This window comes from Apodemus sylvaticus, chromosome 9, assembly GCF_947179515.1.
Source record: "Apodemus sylvaticus chromosome 9, mApoSyl1.1, whole genome shotgun sequence".
NCBI lineage: Eukaryota > Metazoa > Chordata > Mammalia > Rodentia > Muridae > Apodemus > Apodemus sylvaticus.
This window is the reverse complement of record NC_067480.1, coordinates 76,518,347-76,542,910: the sequence shown is the minus strand read 5'-3', so window position 1 is coordinate 76,542,910 and position 24,564 is coordinate 76,518,347. Positions and strand designations below refer to the sequence as shown.

The 24,564-nt window shown below is 38.5% G+C and overlaps 1 protein-coding gene across 1 annotated transcript in view; it reads right to left on the bottom strand.

Annotated features, from left to right (window-relative positions):
* Tbc1d5 (TBC1 domain family member 5) overlaps nt 1–24,564 on the bottom strand; it is a 533,074-nt gene that overhangs the window by 81,544 nt on the left and 426,966 nt on the right. Inside the window, exon 17 of the mRNA XM_052191804.1 lies at nt 15,412–15,497. Within this exon, the coding sequence (XP_052047764.1) occupies nt 15,412–15,497 (86 nt within the window). The remainder of the gene's footprint in view (nt 1–15,411; nt 15,498–24,564) is intronic.

Below are 24,564 nucleotides of genomic sequence, written 5' to 3'. Positions count from 1 at the left end.
TGGGGTCTAACTTTTTGAGTTCTTTGTATATATTGGATATTAGCCCTCTGTTGGATGTAGAGTTGGTGAAGATCTTTTCCCAATTTGTTGGTTGCCGATTTCTGCCTTACAGAAACTTTGTAATTTTATGAGGTCCCATTTGTCAATTGTCAATTTATCTTGATCTTAGAGCATAAGCTATTGGTGTTCTGTTCAGGAACTTTCCCCTGTACTGATGTTCTCAAGGGTCTTCCCCACTTTCTTTTCTATTAGCTTCAGTGCGTCTGGTTTTATGTGGAGGTCCTTGATCCACTTGGAGTTGAGCTTAGTACAAGGAGATAAAGATGGATCAATTTGCATTCTTCTGCATGCTGACCTCCAGTTGAACCAGCACCATTTGTTGAAAAGGCTATCTTTTTTCCACTGGATGTTTTCAGCCCTTGTCAAGGATCAAGTGGCCAAAGGTGTGTGGGTTCATTTCTGGATCTTCAATCCTATTACATTGATCCTCCTGCCTGTCACTGTACCAATACCACTAGTTTTTAACACTATTGCTCTGTAGTATTGCTTGAGGTCAGGGATACTGATTCCCCCAGAATTTCTTTTGTTGTTGAGAATAGTTTTAGCTATCCTGGGTTTTTTGTTATTCCAGATGAATTTGAGAATTGCTCTAACTCTGTGAAGAACTGAGTGGGGATTTTGATGGGTATTGCGTTGAATCTGTACATTGCTTTTGGCAAAATGGCCATTTTAACTATATTAATCCTGCCAATGAATGAGCATGGGAGATTTTTCCATTTTCTGAGGTCTTCTTCCATTTCCTTCTTTAGAGACTTGAAGTTCTTGTTATACAGATCTTTCACTTGTTTGGTCAGAGTCACACCAAGATACTTTATATTGTTTGTGGCTATTGTGAAGGGTGTCATTTCCCTAATTTCTTTCTCAGCCTGCTTATCCTTTGAGTATAGGAAGTCTACTGATTTGCCTGAGTTGATTTTATAACCTGCCACTTTGCTGAAGTTGTTTATCAGCTGTAGGAGTTCTCTAGTGGAGTTTTTTGGGTCACTTAGGTAGACTATCTTATCATCTGCAATTAGTGATAGTTTGACTTCTTCCTTTTCAATTTGTATCCCTTTGACCTCCTTATGTTGTCTAATTGCCCTAGCTAGTACCTCAAGTACAATATTGAAAAGATAAGGAGAAAGTGGGCAGCCCTGTCTAGTCCCTGATTTTAGTGGGATTGCTTCAAGTTTCTCTCCATTTAGTTTGATGCTGGCTACCGGTTTGCTGTATATTGCTTTTACTATGTTAGATATGGGCCTTGAATTTCTGTTCTTTCCAAGACTTTAAGCATGAAAGGATGCTGAATTTTGTCAAATGCTTTTTCAGCATCCAATGAAATGACCATGTGGTTTTTTTCTTTGAGTTTGTTTATGTAGTGGATTGCATTGATGGATTTCTGTATATTGAACCAACCCTGCATTACCGGGATAAAGCCTACTTGATCATGGTGGATGATTGTTTTGATGTGTTCTCGGATTCAGTTGGCAAGAATTTTATTGAGTAGTTTTGCATTGATGTTCATAAGGGAAATTGGTCTGAAGTTCTCTTTCTTTGTTGGATCTTTGTGTGGTTTTGGTATCAGCATAATTTCAAATGTTGTCCCCTTTCCTGGTTTCCCACTCCCCCAAAAATCTCATAAGCCATCTCCCTTTCCCCAGTCAACCCTGTCCTGGTATTTCTCTACACTACAGCATCAAGTCTTTCCAGGACCAAAGGCCTCTCCTCTCTTTGGTATCTAACAAGGCCATCCTGTGCTGCCTATGTGTCTGGGGCCATGGGTAACTCCATTTGTACTCTTTGGTTGATGATTTTGTCCCTGGGAACTCTGGAAGTATTGGGTGACTCACATTTTTTTTCCTCCTGTGGCTGCAAACTCCTTCAGCTCCTTGGGTCCTTTTTCTAGCTCCTCCATTGGGAACCCTGTGCTCACTTAAATGGCTGGCTGAGAGTGTGTCCCCTGCTGTATTTGTCATGCACTAGCAGAACTAGTATAATTAAGTGACCAAAAATACTCCACCAGAGAACTCCTTCAGCTGATAAACAACTTCGCAAAGTGGCCAGATATAAAATTAACTTAAACAAATCAGTAGCCATCCTATAAAAGATAAACAGGCTGAGAAAGAAATAACGACACCCTTCACAATAGTCACAAACAATATAAAGTATCTTGGTGTGACTCTAACCTAACAAGCAAAAGAACTGTATGACAAGAACTTCAAGTCTGTGAAGAAAGAAATCGAATAAGACCTCAGAAGATGGAAAGATCTCCCATGCTTGCGGATTGGCAGGATTAATATGGTAAAAATGGCCATCTTGCTAAAAGCAATCCACAGATTCAATGTAATCCCCATCAAAATCCCAAATCAATTCTTCATAAATCCAGAAAGAGCAATTCTCAGATTCATCTGGAATAACAAAAAACCCAGGATAGCGAAAAACTATTCTCAACAGTAAAAGAACTTCTGGGGAAATCAGTAACTCAGACTTCAAGCAATACTACAGAGCAATAGTGTTAAAAACAATCCTTCTCCTTAACAAAAGTGAACAAATAAAAAAATCCATAAAAAGGACCCCCCAAATAAAAATAAAAGTGTTTATATTACTAACTATAACAATTTTCTTAGATCAGTTTGACTTTATTTTAAAGTACCCCTCTCCTGCATTCTGCTGTAGTTCTGGGGTTACTCTTTTACTATGTCTCTTCACCAAGGCTGAAGGCTGGTTTGTTCATTCAGTTGTTCACTTCTGTATTTTTTCTTCACTCTCTGCCCTACCAATAATAGCATTTAAAGGGAAGGGAAGGACTGGAGAGATTACTCAGTGGTTAAGAGCACTGTCTGTTCTTCCAAAGGCCCTGAGTTCAATTCCCAAAAACCACGTGGTGGCTCACAACCATCTGTAAAGAGATCTGATGTCCTCTTCTGGCGTGTCTGAAAACAGCTACAATGTACTCATATACGTAAAATAAATAAATAAATTAATTAAAAAGAAATAAAGGGAAGGGATATATTTTTATCTAATTATACTTCCACCTTCATTTTCTTAATTCTATGGGCATAATTGTTATACAGGTACATTTAAACATTTTCAGATGGCTATGTTTATTGTTATTTTCAGTTGAGTGAAAAATAGCAATATCAGAAGAATGGCTTGTAAAAAATATTGCAATTAGAAAAATAGGCCAGGCAGTGGTGGCACACCTTTAATCCCAGCACTTGGGAGGCAGAGGCAGGCAGATTTCTGAATTTGAGGCCAGCCTGATCTAGAGTTACAGAGTGAGTTCCAGAACAGCCAGAGCTATACAGAGTAACCCTGTATCAAAAAAACAAAACAAAACAAAGCAACCAAAAAAACCAAAAAAAAAAAAAAAAAAAGAAAGAAAAAGATTGACATTGACATAGAATAGATAACTTTTTTTTTTCTAATAACTTGGACTTGGATAGAATTTAAATAATATAGTTCATTAAAATTCACTTTAGGGCTAGAGCAATGGCTCAGTGTTTAAGAGCATTGCTTGCTCTTCCAGAGGACCTATGTTCAATTCCCAGCAACCACATGGTGACTCACAACCATCTGTAATTCCAAATCCAGGAGATCTGATAGTCACTTTTGGCTTTTGCAGGAACCAGTCACACATGTGGTACAGACAATGGTTGTAAAACACCTATACACGTAAAATAAACTTAAAAAAAATAACAATACCCCCAACTTTCAGTCAATGAGTAGGATAAGAAAAGAACAGGCAAATCTGAAAAGAAGAAACACAAATGGCCAATAAACATTTTTAGTGTTCAATATCTCTAGTCATCAGAGAAATGCAAATAAAACTACTCTGAGATGCCATCTTATCCCAGCCGGAATGGCTGTAATCCAAAAATCTGACAGGCAATGGTGAAGAGTGCAAACCAGGACAACCATTATGGAAACCAGTGTGGATGTTTTCTCAAAAACCTAACAACAAAGTCATCCTATGACCTGGATACAGAACTCTTGGCATAGGAAAAGGCCTCATCCTATTGTAGAGACATGCAAACATCTGTGTTTGCTGCTGTTCCTTGTGTGCAAGCAGGGAAATGGAGCCAGCCCAAATGTCCAGCAGTAATGAACAGGGAATGAAGATGTGGTGCAGATGCACATGTAATTTTAGGCAGTTAGATGAATCTAGAGGGTAAAATTCTAAGCAAGGTAACCCAAACTCAGAAAGACAAAAAATTGTATGTCCTCTATTATATGTAGATTCTAGTCTGTAATGTGTGTGGGGTTTGAAGGCATAAGTATTAAAAACTAGAAAGGAGACAAAGAAAGGGTGAAAACAAATGATGGGGAAGAACATGGGGTAGGCACAGCACATGTGGAACATGGAAGAGGAGGGAGACTCCAGGAAGGACAGGTTAAGAGGGGGTTAGGGAGAGCAATGGGTTAGGAAGATGAGGAGGAAAGAGAATCTATCACATCTGTTCAAAAATGCCCTACAGTTATCTAATATCTTGTATATTAATTAGATATATTAAAAAGATTATGTTTAAGGACAAAAGTACTTAAAAGTGCATATACACATCTTGTTTTTGGGATAGAAACATCATCCCCAGTTTACTCCTGTATATTGCTAGTTTGTTATTACTGATTTACTCTGAGTAGGTTGAGGCTTATATTTATTTAATGCTTCTCTTCAGCAAAGACTATGGAAATTTAAGACAGTTGCTAGAATGCAAGATAATATTATTTTAGATTATTGTAATGTCTTACACTACCACTTCCAAGATAATTCTAAGATCTAAGGTAGTACTTAATATTTTATTGACATTTTCATATCTTCACATAATGTTTTGATCAAGTTTACCCTCCATTCCCTCTCCCGAATGTTCCTCCCTATATATCCCCACCATGACTGTTTCCCAATTACATGTTTTCTTTCTACTGGTTTTCTTTCTACTCATGGAGTGTACTTAGTGCTGTTAAGTATATGTATAAGTATGCATGAATGACACATACATACACATATGTGCATACATACAATTACTGGGGCATAGATACCCTCTCAGGGACTGCATCCCTAATGAAAATGAACTCTCTCTTTCCCTACATCCATCAACCAAAGCTCCTAAGGTAGGGGTGGAACTTCCTATTACATCTCTCTTCCATGTTAGAATTTTGTCTGGCTTGATTTGGGGCATGCAATCACAGCTGCTGTGAGTTCATGTGTGAAACTGCCTTGTTGTATCTAGAAAACACTTCATGATAGTCATCCACTGGCTTTTACAATCTTTCTGCTCTTCCAGCTGTGAACCCTGAAAGATACAATACTGACTGGTCTGGCAAGATATGTTGACTGGCCAATAGTGGCATAAACATTATGGGAAGAACAGAATACTTTAAGATTGAATTTAAGACCAGTTCCACAAGGATGACCTCATGCTTGCCCCCCGTAATGGGGCCAAGCACCTGAGACTAGGTAGGTTATAGGCACCAGGGAGAACCAACTACTATTATTTTGCTAAAAGGATATAGTATTAAACCAACTCTAACTTATTATTACACACAGAGATAAGTGCATCTTTCAATCCTCATCAAAGAAGCTTATTTCTGCAGTAGACAGTGATTAATACAATGAGAGAAAAAGACTCACAACTGGTCAGTTTTCAGAGACTAAAAGATTGTGTGGTGTTTAGCCCAAAACATCTGCATCACATCCTTCCTTTCATGACTCAGGATATTTAATACTCTTAAAAATTCTTTTAAGTTGAAGACTTTCAATTTTATAAACTGAAAATTTTTTCTATACTCTGTTACTTTGGGTGTATTAAACTTACCAGAATATGAAATCTTCCCTCTCATATAAGCATCGTTCCCACCCCATCTCTTAAGTGAGAATGTGTCCTTGACCCTGCAATTCTCCTGCCTCAGTTTTCTGAGGACTGAGATTACAAGTATATGCCATCAGACTTGGCATCTAAAAACATTTACCTCTAATTTTAATTTGCCTGTCATAATATGAGACTTGTTATCTTTATTTTTCATTTTGCCTTACTCTTTTACACAGGGTCTCTATTATGTAGCCTTGACTGTCCTGGAACATGCAAAGTAGAACAGGCAGGCCTCAAACTCAGATTCACCTGCCTCTGCCTCCTGAATTTTGGGATTAAAGCTGTGAGAAACCACACCTAGCTGAGGTTTCTTATCTTAGAAAAGAAAATCACTTCCCATCTCAAGGAGCCCCAGATTTTATAGGACATTATTAAAAAAAGTACAAGATAGAGTTAAGAGTTTGGGTTGTAAGGGAAACATTTTCATCCTGTTCTAAAGACCACAGTTTTGGTTGATTGTGAGATATAGGCAAAAGAGTAATATTGAAAGGACAGCCTTCGCCTGGGGTACGAGAGTCCCTGTCTCAACACCTCCCTGAACCCCAGTGACTACAACTCTCCTAACACCTGGAAGATAGACTGTTTCCCAATATGGTGCAAAGCAAAAGAAGTAGTAATTATTATAGATAAAACTGCTGGCACTGATAAATGGATAGCGATAAGGTATACCCTGGAGCTTACCTAATTGGGTCTGAACAATTTATAACATTGGTTAAACTAACAATAACGAGTAATTAGCAACTATACATTAATCATAGGATATAAAGCCATTAAGTTTCCCAAGATATATCCACAGGAATAAACACTTCTATTTCTTGAGTGGTAGTCTTTAACTAATCTATTTTCTGGTCTTATGATCCAGAGCCACATGAATCATTCCAGAATGTAACCACAGCTTACACTCACTGTCTTAAAAGCCAAGGAGCCTCTCGCTTAGAAGAACACACTAAAATGGAAGAGGACATAATTCTGAATTACTCACTCACTGGGAAATTTCTTTTTCCTCTTTGTCCCTCTTTTCACAATTTGAGAATCACCGAATACCTTAGAAAAAAGTTAGGGCAGCTGCGGTTAATGCTCTGTGGAGAACAGTTAGAGCTCTCAGGCAGGGCCACGGGAATCAGTATCTTTTGAGAATTGACTGCTATAGCCTCAAGGCAGGAGGAGTACTGAATAAAGTTTCATGGACTCACATAATAAACATGTGAGTCCAAGAAAGACAGCAGTCATACTTTAAATATGAAGGCACAAATTAGACACAGGAAAGGAGAATTTGTTTTCTCTTATTTAAAAAATGTTAGATATCTATACTGTTTGAATAGCTAAGAAATGTGAAGGTCTAACTAAGTGAAGATAGGATTTAGGTTCCTAGATGTCAGCTCTTTGCAAACTCTATGGGTCTAATTCTATTCTCTCTGTCTCTCTGTCTCTGTCTCTCTTTCTCTCTCTGTCTCTCTGTCTCTGTCTCTGTCTCTCTCTCTCTCTCTTTTCCCCAAGACAGGGTTTCCTCTGTGTAGCCCTGGCTATCCTGGAACTCACTCTGTAGACCAGTCTGGCCTCGAACTCAGAAATCCACCTGCCTCTGCCTCCCAAGTGCTGGGATTAAAGGCATGCACCACCATCACCCGGCTCTAATTCTATTCTTGCCATCATCTCTCCAAAATTGTATAAATCAAAGAGTTGATCATAAAAGTTACTTGAAAATTCAAGACTGGAAAATAGCCAAATGAGAAGGAAGATAAATGGAAAGACAGTTTACCTAAATATCAACACTTCCTAAAAAGTACATAATAAAATCGTGTCTTATAAGAGAAAAGGGAGAGTTCAAAAAGGGACTCAGATATGTGTAACAATCAAAAATTCAATTTAATTCAATGGGAAAAGGAAAGGCCTTTAAACAACCAGTGCTGAAAAGCTGGCTGTGTATCTGTGGTGGTGTGAATGAGAATGGTCCGCATAGGCTCACATACTTGAATGTGTGGTCCCTGGCTATCGAACATTGGGAAGGATCAGTAGGTACAGTCTTGTTGTAGGAGGGGTGTCACTAGGGGTGGGCTTTGGGATTCAAAAACCCACATGTGGCCCAGTGTTGTCTTCCTGCCTCTTGCCTGGATGAGGATATAAGTTCTCAGCTACCACTACAGCACCAAGAACACCTGCTGACATGCTTTTCATGAAGATGATTGTGGACTCTGAGACACAATCAAGGCCACAATTAAAACTTCTTAAAATCAGCTACTTTGGACATGATGTTTCTTCATAGCAACAGCCTAGTAACTAAGGAGTTGCACAGGGTAGAAAAAACGATAAACTTCAACTCTCATATCATTCTATATACAAAAATTAATTTGAGGTGAATTATAGAATTGGAAAACAAATAACACTGGGACTAATTTCATCAAAATTATTTTTTTCTGTTCAGAAAAAGATTCTATATATAACCTGCAGTGACCTAGGTACCAAGATACAGTGTGAAAGAGGTAGTGGAAAGATTGTGAGAGCCAGAGGATTAGAATATATGATGTAAGATGGGGCTTTCTTTAAAAATACATGCATGCATACATACATACATGCATGCATACATACATACATACATACATACATACATACATAAGGTAGGTAAGAATCTGGGAGAAATCCTTGAGGAGAGGGTTTTCATGAACACATTCTACTTAGAACCGAGTCCTCCAAAATCTCCTGTACTCTGCACACAGCTTGGTTGTGGATCTCTGTGCTTATTACCATCTGGTCTAAGAAGGTGCTTCTCTGCTGAGGCTTGAGCAATATGTCATTAGGAATAATTTTAACTCTGTTCCTTTAGCAGAATAGTAGTAGTAGGTTTCCCCTCAGGGCTATGACCTATCTGTCTAGTCTCAGGTTCTTGGTCACTTTAGCAGGGTCAGGTATAGCTTTTGTCTCATAGAGTAGGGCTTCAATAAAGCCTACAGGTGGGGGCTACTCCCTAACACTTGTGCCACTATTGAACCAGCACATTTTTCAGGCAGGCTGTTGTTATAGGTCACAAGCTGGGTGACACTCATGATTATTAATTTTTCTTTGGTATCATGAAGACAACCTTCCAACATTAGGTGGTGGTTGTTAAAATCCAATGTACCTAGTTACAAACCAGGGCATTATTCCATTAAAATTTCACCCTGGGAACCAATGAGTTTATTGGGCTTCCTTACAGAACACAGTAAGGGCTTATTCACAGGAATATGAGTAACCCCATAATGGCTACAGTGGAAAATCTTCACACCGCCTGGAAGATGGCTTCCATAAAGCCATAATAGATGGAACCCCCTTCTAGTCTTTCCCATGCTGTATACTCTAGCCCTTCCCTAGGACCCCAAGGGCATAAGTAATTTTGGCAGAATAGCATACAACTGGTTGGGAGGAATGGCTGGACACTCAAGTGAGGATGCCAGGACTCTCCCCACCACTTATCTACGAAAAATGCCATCAGTCACCAAACCTAGGTGAGATGATGTTTGTAAGATAAACACCTTAGGTTGTAGGTTGTTTGGCTTGGAGGATAGTGCTATACAACAGAGGTGCAAAGATAGTTAACAGTTAAAAGGATAACTATGGAGTTTCTATTTAATATAAGAATCACACAGAACAATTCCCACAATCAATGAAATAAATAAATAAACAGCTATATAGATAGATAAATAAAATACTATCTCAGGCAGGACTGTTATAACAAGGCCAGGATAACCAAGGGGAGAGCGAAGGGGTTCATTATTGCAGAAGGCCCTGTGAGTAGGAGCCTCTCACGAACTCTTGAGAACAATCCTCCACATGGAGAATGGAGAGCAGCCCACTGTCACATGGCTGTAGCCCAGTGAATATGTGCACAGAGAACCAGAGTGAAAGGTTGGACAGACAGTAGAGAGCAAATGACTCCACTGCAAGGCATGGGAAAAGATTTTTTGGATTTTGCCTTAGGTGTTTTAAGAGGCTCTGAGTAGTGGATGGTTTCTACAAGAAAGGGAGAAAGCAGAAAGGCTAGCAAGGAGCTCAATGGCCAGGTGAGCCGTGTTGACCTGCTGATCCTGGCAGCACAGAAATAGTCCCTTTTGTTGCAGGACATTTATTACATTTTGAAATATTTGCTGGTGAACTTGATGTGAGATATGGGATAAAGCAGAGGAGTTAAAGATGATTTTAGGACTCCAGGTAATACTACTCACCACAATGGGATTCCCCTTATGTTTTGTTAACCACCATGAGGCAAGCAGGTATGGGTTTATGGGTATGGAGGTAAAAATCAATAATTCATTCTGAAAAGAGTTACATTTGAGACTGTATATTGGACGTCCAAGAGAAATAAGTGGTGAGTCTAGAGAAGGAATAAAACTGAAGACATAAGTTAAAAACTTTTCATGATTAGCAGAGTCATGACATAGGCTGAGCTCTCAAGGGAATGAGTACAGACAAAGGGTCTGGAAGGGGTCTAGGAAAGTAGAGGAAGAGGAGGAAAAAGCTACACTCCACAGACTCAAAGAAGCTAAACAAGAAGAAAGGCCCAAGCAAGGATGCTTTTATCTCACTCAGAAGGGGGAATAAAATAGTCACAAGAGGCAGGTGGAGGGAGGAAACTGGGTGGGAGAGGGGTGGGGAGGGGGATGGGAGGGTGCAGGATCAAGTGTGGGGAGGGACAGGAGAGATGGCTACATGGCCATGGGAATGCATGAAAATCTGCAACTGAATTGTGGTAGGGTATGGGGCATCTCCAGGAAGAGACAGAGACCTGGGATAAGGGAGGCGCCCAAGAATCAAGTGGGGTATTTTTAGCTATGACTGGGGATATGGAACCTGAAGAGACCACCTCCTGTAGCCAGGCAGGAACCCTGATGGAGTGATAGGGACACCAACTCACCCATAAAACTATCACCCCAAAATGTATTCTGTCTACAAGAAATACAGGGACAGGGAATGAAGCAGAGACTGAGGGAATGGCCAACCAATAATCTGCCCAACTTGAGACCCATCCCATGGGCAAGCACCAATCCCTGGCACTATTAATGATACACTGTTATACTTACAGACAGGAGCATGTTGTCCTCTGAGAACTCCCCCCCACCAGCTGACTCAGACAGATACAGATACCCACAGCTAAACAGTGGATGGAACTTGGGGACTCTATGGAAGAACAGGAGATAGGACTGCAGCCTCTAAGGGGACAGGAAATCTATAGGATGACCAACATAGTCAAATAACCTGGACCCTTGGGGATCTCAGAGACTGAATCACCAACCATAGAACATACACAGACTGAACCTAGGCCTCCTCACTCATATGCAGCAGATGTGTAGCTTGGTCTTCATGTGGGTCCTGAACAACTGGAGTGGGCTCTCTAAGAGCTGTTGCCTGTGTGTGGCATATGGTCTTCTAGCTGGGCTATCTTGTTTGGCCTAGTCTCACAGAGACTTGATTTGTCAGAGTGGGGGGGCTATCCAGAGGGGCCCCACCCTCTCAAATAGAAGGGGAGGGTACATAGGGGAAGGACTGTGGGAGGGGGTAAGCAGGAGTGGGGACAATGAGCAGGATGTAAAGTGAATAATTAAAAATATCTTGAGCTTTTTATTGAACTGTGTATGTTCTTTATTCATTGATAATTTTATACTTTGTTACAAATGTAACATTTTTCTAATCTTTTATTTGTCTTTGGATTCAGATGATTATTTTTTGAGTATATATACTCGAAAATATTCAATCATTGGTAGCGAGAGGGATGGCCTGGTGGGTAAAGGTGCTCGTCATCAAGCCTGAGAACATGGTGGACAGACAGAACTGACTTCAAGTTGTCCTCTGTGCTCCACATTGTTAGCCATGGCAGATGATAGCAAGTACCTGACCTCAGCTAGTTTAGATTATCACAGGCAAAACCCAACAGATACCTAGCTGGATGCTGCTGTTTTTTAATGATAAATTCTCAGAAGGTATTGGGACAGTAGACAGGGAGAAGGCATCCTGACAATAATAAAGACTGTCCTTTAGGAGGTAATTGTGGGCGGGGCTCTCCCTAGAAAGGGCATGGCAAGGCCAGATGAAAGAAGCACTGAGTGTTCAGAGTTATACTGTGCAACTGCTCAAAGCTAAGGTAAGACAGAGAAGCCAGGGTAGTGGTGGCATAGGAGTGGAGAGAGGGTATGTTAGAAGACAGCACAAATACTCAGAAGACTGGAAGACTGAGGAAAGACTGCAAGAGGGTGAGCAGAAGTAAAATATGAACTGCTGTAAACTGAGGGTTTTTAGCAGTTTCATTAAAGTAGTCTGCTCAGGAAGAAGCAGACTACTTGCACCTAGCAGAGACTGAAGGAAAGGCCATCCAGGAATTGTCCCACCTGTGGATCCATCCCATATACAAACACAAAACCCAGACACTATTGTGGATGCTAAGAAGGGCTTGCTGATAGGAACCTGAGATAGCTGTCTTCCTAGAGGCTCTGCCAGAGCCTGACAAAGAGAGGTGGATGCTCTCAGCCAACCACCAAACCGAGCCTGGGGTCCCCAATGGAGGAATTGGAGAAAGTACTGAAGGAGTTGAAGGGGTTTGCAACCCTATAGGAAGAATAACAATATCAACCAAGCAGATTCCCCAGAGCTCCCAGGGACTAAACCACCAACCAAAGAGTACACATGGAGGGACCCATGGCTCCAGCTGCATATGTAGCATAGGCCTTGTTGGACAACAATGGGAGGAAAGGCCCTTGGTCCTGTGAAGGCTTGATGCCCCAGTAAATGGGAATGCCAGGGCATGGAGTCTGGAATGGGGGAGGCTGGGTGGGTGATTACCCTCATAGAAACAAGGGGAGGGAGGATGGGATAGAGGCCTTCCAGAGGAAAAACTGGGGAAGGGGGTAACATTTGATATATAAATAAATAAAATGCCCAATGAAAAAGAGATCTTTATATAACAAGTGACCCTAATATTCCATTTTCTTTTAAACATATACCAACTAAGTATCTAAACAAACAAAAACAAAGGGTGGGCAGGATTTTGAAGGGTAAAGAATTACGTGTGATTCTTATATGGGTACTTTTGGTGCCTGAAATAATAGAAATCCAACAGTCAATAAAGTTTGTTGAATCAAATGAACTAGTTAGCTACTAGTTGTGAAATAAGACTCAGATGAAAAGAACAAATAGAATGGAGCTCCAGGCAGTCTCATGAGCCATGGAGATGATCTCACAATTATGTAAAAGTAAGAGACAAACATTTCCATCAAGGCAGGGGCTTTTGTAGTAACACTGCACTGCTTTTACTGTTGGGATGAAAGGTTCAGGTTGAAGTTTAAAAGTCAGCCTCCACAATAAATTGGGAAAAGATCTTTACCAACCCTACATCCAACAGAGGGTTAATATTCAAGATATATAAACTCAAGAAGTTAGACTCCAGAGAGCCAAATAACCCTATTAAAAAATGGGGTACAGAGCTAAACAAAGAATTTTCACCTGAGGAATATTGAATGGCTTAGAAATACCTAAAGAAATGTTCAACATCCTTAGTCATCAGGGAAATGCAAATCAAAACAACCTGAGATTTCACCTTACACCAGTCAGAATGGCTAAGATCAAAAACTCAGGAGACAGCAGGTGTTGGCGAGGATGTGGTGAAAGAGGAACACGCCTCCACTGCTGGTGGGAATGCAAGCTGGTACTACCACTCTGGAAATCAGTCTGGTGGTTCCTCAGAAAACTGGGCATAACAGTACCAGAGGACCCTGCTATATCACTCCTGGGCATATACCCAGAGGATTCCCCGTCATGCAGTAAGGACACATGCTCCACTATGTTTATAGCAGCCCTATTTATAATAGCCAGAAGCTGGAAAGAACCCAGATATCCCTCAATAGAGGAATGGATACAGAAAATGTATATTTACACTATAGAATACTACTCAGCTATTAAAAACAACGAATTCATGAAATTCTTAGGCAAATGGGTGGATCTGGAAAATGTCATCCTGAGTGAGGTGACCCAATCACAAAAGAACACACATGGTATGCACTCACTGATAAGTGGATATTAGCTCAGAAGCTTGGAATACCCAAGAAACAATTCACATATCAAATGATGCCCAAGAAGGAAGGAGAGGCCCCTGGTCCTGGAAAGGCTCAGTGCAGCAGTGTCGGGGAATACCAGGATGGGGAAGTGGGAAGGGGTTGACTGAGGAACAGGGGGAGGGAAGAGTGCTTATGGGACTTTCAGGGAGGGGATCCTAGAAAGGGGAAATCATTTGAAATATAAATAAAGAATAAATTGAATAAAAAACATTCAGCCTCCTTGTTATACTCTTCCGCAGCCCTGAAGCCACTAGCTCCTAAGCAGCAGTCATTTTAATGCAGACCACGCTGTACGTCTGCACTCTAGATATGTATATTTAGGCTGCTGGAATTCACAAGAAAACTAACACACAGGAAAATGTTTAAGAAAAAAATTTGGACAACTTGGCAGTGTTTATCTATCATTGCTAACATTGTTTTTTAGAGTAAACTTTGAAATTGCATTCTAATTTGAAATGGTTTGGGTTTGACAAGTAAACTCTTGAGACATCTAAGTACAGTATTATGAAAGAACAAAACTGTTCATCAACCCTTTATGCCAATGTTAATTTCTTTTAAAAGTAAGATTTTAATTTTTTTTATTCCTACAGTGACCCTTAAGATTTCTATGTATGCAATCACTGATGCACACACAAGATGCATTTATAAGCTTATTTTGTAGTTTCAAAGTCAATTGGGAAACGCAATTTTAATTTTGTTACTGAAATAATTTAAAAATACATCATAGAAATGCCTCTTTTCATTCAACAGTAAAGATACAGAAAGAGATTATACCAAGTAGAAACTATTCATGTTTATTAGTGTTAGAAATATGAAACTGGTAACTTCAAAACATATTCTTTTGATATATTTAAAAATTTCATAGTATGCATTCATTGTATACAGTACTGTGTCATAAAAGGACATTTTCATGCCAGTATATGTTATATGTTGAGCATACCCTCCCAATACTGCCTTCTTTTTTCCCTCCCCAGGCTTTTGTGGCTTATAACTATTTCATTGTATATATTTACTACATTTTCTTTATCCACTACTATACTACTGGACCGGTAGGTTAGTTCTAAAACTACTACAAATAGTTACATGGTAAATGCTAATAGGCAAGTAAGATTTGTGACATGATGTTTTGGAGCACTGTAGGTAAATGCCCAGGAGTGGTACAGCTGTGTCGTGAGGTTGAACTAGCCTTAGTGTGCTGAGAATACTACATAATGATTGTGGATTACTACAGTGCTTGTAATAACTCATATTACCACTGTCATAAAATACTGTTTTATGATACCTTAAAGAACTTTAAACAAAGATTCGTTACATATATTATCCTCGACATGCTAAAATCTAGAAAACAGTCCTTAGGAAAGATGTAAAAACTCCCCATGACTTTATGAATGTTTGTGACTCACAACTGTTGCCGATGGACAATGACTTACCGGCTTTTGTTCATCAGGTCAGCTCCCCGTGCTTTGTAGTAGTCTAAATTGGGATGGAACTGGTAAGTAACTGGCCTTGGATTTCTCTAAAGAAAAAGAAATATAATAAAGTGACTAAATGACCATATATAAGACATTTAATAACTATCATACCTAAATTTTGGTTCCAATGATTCTTTCTTAGCTGATGAAAACTGAGAAAAATCAAATATATTTTATTGTAACCTATGTTGTTGTTCAAATATATTAGTGTCATTAGATTGTTTTAGATGCTTTCAGTTATTTTCAAATATAATTTTCAAAAATGAGATAAAATCATAGTAAAATTGAATAATTACTTGGTTTGCAGCATAAGCATGAATAATCAAAAGAGGCCAAGAGGTTGTGAAAAGGTAAAAACAATCCTAAATATTTGATTACCAGAAATTTAAATATGTCCACTAGATGGCACACTAAGTCCTCCTTCTCCAAAAATTAATTGTTTTAAAGCTAACAATTTCTATGTCATCTAATCTTATTCATGAGTTTAATAAGTACCCAAAATGTGTCAGCCAATGGAAATATGAGAAGGATGACCATCAAACTGACCAATGAAAAAGGACCAATACACATTTCTACAAAAGTGGCAACTCTGCCCTGTCTGTCATTTAATATTATTTATAGTATGGCAGAAATGTCCTCAAACCATTAAGTTGGGTGTGTTCATTTAAGCGTGCAGTTACTCTTTAAATTGTACTAATTATTTAATGTGCTAATCTCCTCACAGACTAATAAAAATTAAATATACTTACACTTTACAAAATCATTAACATTTACACCATAATTTAATTGTATATTATAATCTCTAACATATTAAATTACATACATTCCCACTAAAATATTTTATAAACTTCTGAATGTTTTCTAATATCCACCTAGGCATTTAATTTAGGTAACAACTAGGTCTTTAGACCAGAGCATGCACTGTTCTCTGTAATATCTACTTAGAATGGCTGAATTTTATCTTAATAGAAAACCATGGATATGCTTAGATACCAACCATTGGGGATATCATCTCAAGGCACTGATATGCTTGAATGCTGGTGTGGGATATAGAGGAAATATAATTAAGGTTAAATAGTTTGAAATTCATCAAGCTAATAAGCTCTGTCTTAATGGCCATGAAAGACCTTCTCTCTTTTTACTAAAAGGAGAGTATTTACACAACGCAGCCTGTTCATAGCTCTTCCAAGCCAGCCCTAATCATCTGACAGAAATGACAATCCCCTGATTTAACTACAGCTACTGTTCCATTGGTTTGGTATTCAGCACAGATCTGTAATAATCAAATCTGAATTGCCTTGATGAAGATAACGGATGCTTCCATGACTACCATACTATTAAGTCTAACTGCAACTTTTCTCTCTCTATGAATTATATAGGTTACTCATAGTAGCTGATGACAACCTAGATCCAAGTATAATGGAAAAATAAATAGAGGTTAAAGCCACTGGCAGGATACATTCCAGATCACAGTCTGCTCATCATCTATTTTAAAAATTAACACCTACAAAACTACAATTCATGACTGATTCTGTTCTTTATTCTCTGAACCTGGAAAAGCATTTTGTTTTTGCTAATATAAAAGAGGTTTCTTTTCTGACTTTCAACAAACTAATAAAGTATCATGTTACTTTTTGTTAGAAAATAATAAAAGAGCAATCCCAGGGAACAGTCCCTGAAAGATCTTTATAAAGAAATGACAAGCAATTCAAGACATGAAGTGCTGCTCTATCTAGGCACTTAAAGCCATTATTAGGAACAATGATCTGACTTGAGCACATGAATAGGCTCAATACTCTCCTCACTGAGACCTATTTGAATTCCTAGGAGATTGCTAGAATCAAAGGGAGATAGTTTAAAGTACCGCAGTACTGGAAACAACACAAAAAGTAAAAATACAAAAACAAAACAAAACAAAAAACCAAAAAGAAATATGATATTGAATAACTACTTCAGCAAAAGTAAGAAAATAAAAAGGGAATTATTGTTTGAAGTTATGTGAAAGGTCTCCTACTAAGATGGTATATCTTTAAAACATAAATACACACATATATAATCTGGACAAGAGAAAAATATAATGTGACCCACAAAAGCAAAACTTCACTGATAAGTACAAATTATCTAACAGTCACATTTACACACACACACACACACACACACACACACACACACACACACACACACAGCAATTAAAGCAGTGATTTACAACCTTCCTAATGTTTCAACACTTAACTACAGTTCCTCATGTTGTAGTGACCCCCCCCTCCGACCAAAAGATTATTTTGGTCCATAGTAATTTTTCTACTGTTATGAATAGTAATGTGAATATCTGATATCTGACTCCAAAGTATCTCATCCTATAGGCTGAGAACCACTGAATTAGAGAAGTGAGGTTATGAATTTAAGAGAGTAGAAGGAGGGAATATGGGAGGAGACTGAAGCAGGAAAAGGCTTCAATGTAACGTAAAAAAGGTTTTCACACAATAAATATTTCAATACCTATCAAAATGTGCTAAAAACCAAATTAAAACTAAGTAATTGATTCGAATTATTATTAAGCATAAATATATTCACACATGTGTGTAAGAATATGTTCCAACATAAAAAAATTCTTTCCTCAGTGTTCTAACTTAAAATTAAAGAGATACTTTCCCTACTTTAAAGAATTTCTTCCAAATATAATGTATAAAACCAGTAGTTCTTCTTTACAATCTTTAAGATGTGTAACTTTTCTTTATAATATAAGGCACTAGACTTTTACTTACATAAAAGTGTATATGAGGAAGACCAGACCCCATGAGAGCTACAATTTCTCATGGTACACCTCTAATACTATGTCATTTAAAAGCTATTTTCACAGTCCAATGTTCAGACTACTAATTACTTTCAAACCAAAGTTTATTGAAGTCAAGCTAAACCATGGAGTGGTTGCTGGCTTTCCAACATTCTTTTGTTATTTTCCCACGTTCCCAAAACAACTTCCACAACAGCTTAATTATAAAATCAATTTTAAAGATAAAATCCTCAACCAGTTACAGTTAGCTTTCTTCACTTCTCAGGTCTTCACTATGAAAGTTACTTACTTTTTCCTTTATGTAAATCCAGCCAAGGGAACTGTCTTAAGAATATGATTTTGCACGCTGAGCAGTCACCCCATGCCCAGTCCAATAGTTGGCTGCTAGCATCTGCCTCTGTATTTGTAAGGCTCTGGCAGGGCCCCTCCGGAGACAACCATGGAATGTTCCTTTTGGTGTACACTTCTTTTTATCCACAGTAGTGTCAGGGTTTGTTGACTGTTTATAGGATGAATCCCCAGGTAGGGCAGTCTCTGGGTGGTCTCTGCTCTATACACTGTCTCCCTTATTGCTCCTGTGACTATTTTGTTCCCTTTCTTAGAGGAACTGAAGCACCCTCACTTAAGTCCTCCTCCTTCTTGAGCTTGGTGAATTGTAACTTGTTTATTTTGAGTTTTGGGTTAACATCCACTTATTAGTGAGTGAATACCATGTGTGTTCTTTGGTGATTGGGTTGCCTTGCTCAGGATGACACTTTCTAGTTCCATCTATTTGCCTAAGAATTCCATGAATTCATTGTTTTTAATAGCTGAATAGTACTCCATTGTGTATATATACTACAGTTTCTGTATCCATTCCTCAGTTGAGGGACAGACTGGGTTCTTTTCAGCTTCTGGCTATTATAAATAAGGCAGCTATGAACATAGTGGAGCATGTGTCCTTATTACATGTAGGGGCATCTTCTGGGTATATGCCCATGAGTGGTATAGCTGGGTCCGCTGGTAGTACTATGTCTAATTTTTTGAGGAACTTCCAAACTGATTTCCAGAGTGGTTTTACCAGCTTGCAATCCCACCAATAATGGAGAAGTGTTCCTTTCCCGCCACATCTTCTCCAGCAACTACTGTCCCCTGAGTTTTTCATCTTAGCCATTCTGACTGGTGTAAGGTAGAATCTCAGTGTTGTTTTGATTTCCATTTCCCTGATAACTAAGGATGCTGAACATTTCTTTAGGTGCTTGGGGCCATTTGAGATTCCTCAGTTGAGAATTCCCTGTTTAGGTCTGTACCCCATTTTTTAATAGGGTTATTTGACTCTTTGGAGACTAATTTCTTGAGTTCTTTGTATACATAGGATATTAGCCCTCTATCGGATATAGGGTTGGTAAAGATCTTTTCCCAATTTATTGGTTGTAGTTTTGTCCTATTGACTGTGTTCTTTGCTTTACAGAAACTTTGCAGTTTTATGAGGTCCCATTTGTCGATTCTTGTTCTTAGAACATAAGCCACTGGGATACACAATATTTCTTATTCTGAACCTGATAAATAGCAAATTCATGCAAGAAAAGGTCATAACGGATAGTATGGTCTGTTCTGACATCCTCATCTTATCCCTCATCTGAAGATGACTATCTCTTTCTAAATCATCTCTGAAACTCCAGAAGGAAACGCTGAAATGCTCATTGACTTTTGAAGAGCAGAGAATCTTTCAGAGGACACACGAGAAGAACAAAGAACAAAGGGACCAATTTCATCGATACTAGTCTTAATGTCCTTTGTACCTTATGAACCTTATGCCTACTTTAAGGTTCATAATTGAGGACAGAAACACTAGAGGTCATGCAACAGTGATGCATGGACTCAGACCCCTGTCTACTCCTTATCATCTGATGAGTTTGTCATACATATCCTTGGTCTAGTTTCACCACCTGTGAAATTATGGCAGAGACTCAACAACACAGTGAAAATAAGGTGTCAGGAACTTGATAACATTTCAGTGAGATGGGTGACATGTGACACCCCTGGGCACCGACATACCTAACAGACTTTGACCTAGAAAGCAGATATGGTAGTATGGCAACCTAAAATCTCTGACGCTTAGTAGGTAGAAAAAGTGATGTCTTATACTTCTAATAATCACATATAAGCTTACATGAGGTTCTGTGGAACATTTTACACACACACACACACACACACACACACACACACACACACACACAAAGAAGATGTAGCAAGCATAATAGATTTTGTATGCAGAGGAAAAAGAATGTCTTATTATTAGATAGAATATATTTATAAATGTTTAAAATGATATAAAATCATACTATTCAGTATTTGTTAACATTTGAGTTTTTAATCATCATAGTTGGTTACCTAACGTATGTCCAAAGTACTGCCATTTTATAGTTTATTGGCCATGACTTTAATAAAAAAACAAACTGATATAGTTCCTATAATAATCAACAAATAAAGAATTTTATGTTTGTAACATAATTTGTGTCTGACATGAAGAAAATACTTGACAAATTAATTACTCAATTTTCTTTCTCCTAATATCTTGTTACCAATATTTAATCTTTATAGCAAGCCAGGTTATTGAAGGGAAAAAATAAGGCTGGGAAGGAGAATCAGCACTGTAAAAATATGTGCAATGTTTTTCTTTGATGAACAATACCTTAATTTTAGTGAACATATTACTGCTTCAATGTTAGAGAAAAGGCAACCATCGTTAAAAAATGCATTGCTCAGCTGTTTATAAGCATAAAGCTCTAGGGGAATTTCTCAGGACCCTAAACGCAAAGACTTCCAGGGTTAGACAAACATGCTGCAGGTGTTTAGGAGAGCAGGTGGGAAAGCCTCAGCCGTGGCAGGAGTACGTTTCCTATGCTGTGACTGACACAACCTTACCACATCCAAGTCAGACACCACAGCAAGAGCAAGTGGAGGGTGCAAAGCAATCACCCTCTCAAAACAATCACCCTCTCAGTGCCAAGAGAACAGCTTCCTCCTGCAGTTTTACAGAAACAAACACTACCAATTACAAACAAGCTAAACAAAACAAACCTAAAGGTATTTCAAAGCTGGAACTAAGAACAGCCTGAAATGGTGATCATTATCCAAAAGAGATAAGGATGAAGTATTGTTGCTTTTATTTAAACAAATATTCCTAAGGAGACAGTTTGTTGTAATATCCCCTCCTTGGTTCGCTACGCAACATTAGATTTATCATAATTCTCCTAAAGCATAAGATATTTCTATATTAAAATGCTAATTGTGCCTTTTCTTTTGCCTGTAATTAAGGCTGGAGAATTCTTTGGTCTGATATTCACTGATTGCTAGAGGGTTCACAGAAGGTCTTACCATTCTGTCTCTTACTAGCACACATTGCCCCATCATTAAATACAGAGACAGGGACCTTAAAGGCAGATATAGAACACTACGTACTCATATACAGTTCTGTTTAACACACACACACACACACACACACACACACACACACACACACACACCAGATACTATTGTCTGGACATAACTGTAAACTCATCGACTTTGTACCTTATTTCTGAATCTCATACATTACTTAGGATTGAGCACAACAGTCATTTTGCTATCTTAGTAAAATATATGCTGGCTAGTACATCAAGCCATACCTTCTCCAAATAAGGTATTGTTGTTTTTGTAAATCAACCAACAAGCAAATAAAAACAGTTTATACTGTGAGCTGATTTCAAATGCCTACTACAAAATAAATTTATAAGACATCAGATTTTGAAAAACAAAATCTAGGTTTTTAAAATCTAGGTATTTGAAAATCTAAAAGTTATAAATATAATGCATCTGTCAAGTTAATAGATTTTCATTTAAGAAGATAAGGGACATAAAATTTTCTACTTTGGTATGTTAGGCTATTAGCTCAGCACCAAGATTAAAATGATCTCTTGCCTATACTAGTAGTACTTATATATTTTGATAAAATATATTAGAAAGAGAATATGGGCATATTATGAATAGTGAATGTCAAAAATCTTAGACCAAATTTAATACATGTTTAGGTAAAAAAAAAAAAAGAGTAAAAACAAGAAAGTAAAACCAACATTAATTGGGCAACTACGAAGAGAAAAAATTCTGAGCCCCTGCCAGCTCCTGTAACATACTGAATAAACCCAAGTCCCAAAAGTGACATCTGCATCTCTGCCCTGGCACGCTGAGGTCTCAGATGGTAGAAAAGAATTTAAAGCACCTGTGCATTATGCACAATTCAAACTTTACACAATAAATAGATACTAGAAGAGAAATATTTTTTCTTTGTTTCTAATGTTGTTTACATTTTGAACTTAGCATGCAGGCTCATGCCAGAGTAACACACTCCCCCAGCCCACTCCTTATTTGATACTTCTATATAATGGAAAGTAGGACCTTAGCTTTTCAACTTTTCTTTGTCACTAAAGCTGGCCTTTCTCTTAGGTAGACATGGTCTTTGTCATGCACTGAACTCTTCTCCCTTTCTTTGCTTGAGTGACCACTAAGCAGAAGTCAAGGAACTACTACTGTGGTTTAAAGAACTTATATGTTCCTCAGAATGATTGTCTCCTTTCTCATAATTAATGAATTCAAATGACAAAAAGAACAACTAATTTTAGGATTTTAAGATTAATTTTAGGATTTCTAGAACTTCATGAATAGGTTTTGGATTTTAGGAGACTTGAGAACCCTGGTTTGAGAGACTAGGGACCATTTTTTCCCTTTTAACTGTTTTTTAAATTATTATTAAATATTTTCTTTATTTACATTTCAAATGTTATTCCCTTTCCTGGTTTCTGTTCTGAAAATCCCCTATGCCTTCCCCTCCCCCTGTTCACAAACCCACCCACTCCTGCTTCCCTGTCCTGGCATTTCCCTATACTGGGGCATCTAGCCTTCTCAAGACCAAGGGCCTTTCCTCCCTTTGATGTACAACAAGGCCGTCCTCTGCTACACATGCAGCTGGAGCCACAGGTCCCTCCATGTGTACTTTTTGGTTGGTGGTTTAGTCCCTGGGAGCTCTGGGGGTAACTCGTTCCTTTATATTGTTGTTCCTCCTATGGGGCTGCAAGCTCCTTCAGCTCCTTTGGTCCTTTCTTTAGCTCCAACATTGGATGTTCAGAATTGAGAATTCTTGGTAGATTTTTCCTTTGATGAGTATGAAGTGTCCTTCCTTATCTTTTGTGATGACTTTTGGTTGAAAGTCAACTTTAGATGATATTAGGTGCTTTAGAGCCATTTGAGTTTCCGCAGTTGAGAATTCCGTTTAGTTCTGTACCCCATTTTTTTTATTTATTTTTATTTACATTGCAAATGATTTCCCCTTTTCTGGGTCCCCACTCGCCGCAAGTCCCATAAGCCCTCTTCTGTCCCCCTATTCTTCCATCTACCCCTTCCACTTCCCTGTTCTGGAATTCCCCTATACTCTTGCACTGAGTCTTTCCAGAACCAGGGCCCATTCCTCCATTCTTTTTGGACATCATTTAATTTGTGGATTATGTCCTGGGTATTCAAAGTTTCTAGGCTAATATCCACTTATCAGTGAGTGCATACCATGATTGATCTTTTGAGACTGGTTTACCTCACTTAGTATGATGTTCTCCAGCTCCATCCATTTGTCTAAGAATTTCATGAATTCATTGTTTCTAATGGCTGAATAGTACTCCATTGTATAAATATACCACATTTTTTGTATCCATTCCTCCATTGAAGGACATCTAGGTTCTTTCCAGCTTCTGGCTACTACAAATAGGGCTGCTATGAACATAGTGGAGCATGTGTCCTTATTGCATGCTGAAGAATCCTCTGGATATATGCCCAGTAGTGGTATAACAGGGTCCTCAGGAAGTGACATGCCCAGTTTTCTGAGGAACTGCCAGACTGATTTCCAAAGTGGTTGCACCATCTTGCAATCCCACCAGCAGTGGAGGAGTGTTCCTCTTTCTCCATATCCTCGCCAACACCTGCTGTCTCCTGAGTTTTTGACCTTAGCCATTCTGACTGGTGTGAGGTGAAATCTCAGGGTTGTTTTGATTTGCATTTCCCTAATGATTAATGATGTTGAACATTTCTTAAGGTGTGTCTCAGCTCTCCGAAGTTCTTCATGTGAAAATTCTTTGTTTAGCTCTGTACCCCACTTTTTAATGGGGTTATTTGGATCTCTGGGTTCTACTTTCTTGAGTTCTTTGTATATATTAGATATTAGCCCTCTGTCGGATTTAGGGTGGGTGAAGATTCTTTCCCAGTCTGTTGGTTGACGTTTTGTCCTTTTGACGGTGTCCTTTGCCTTACAGAAA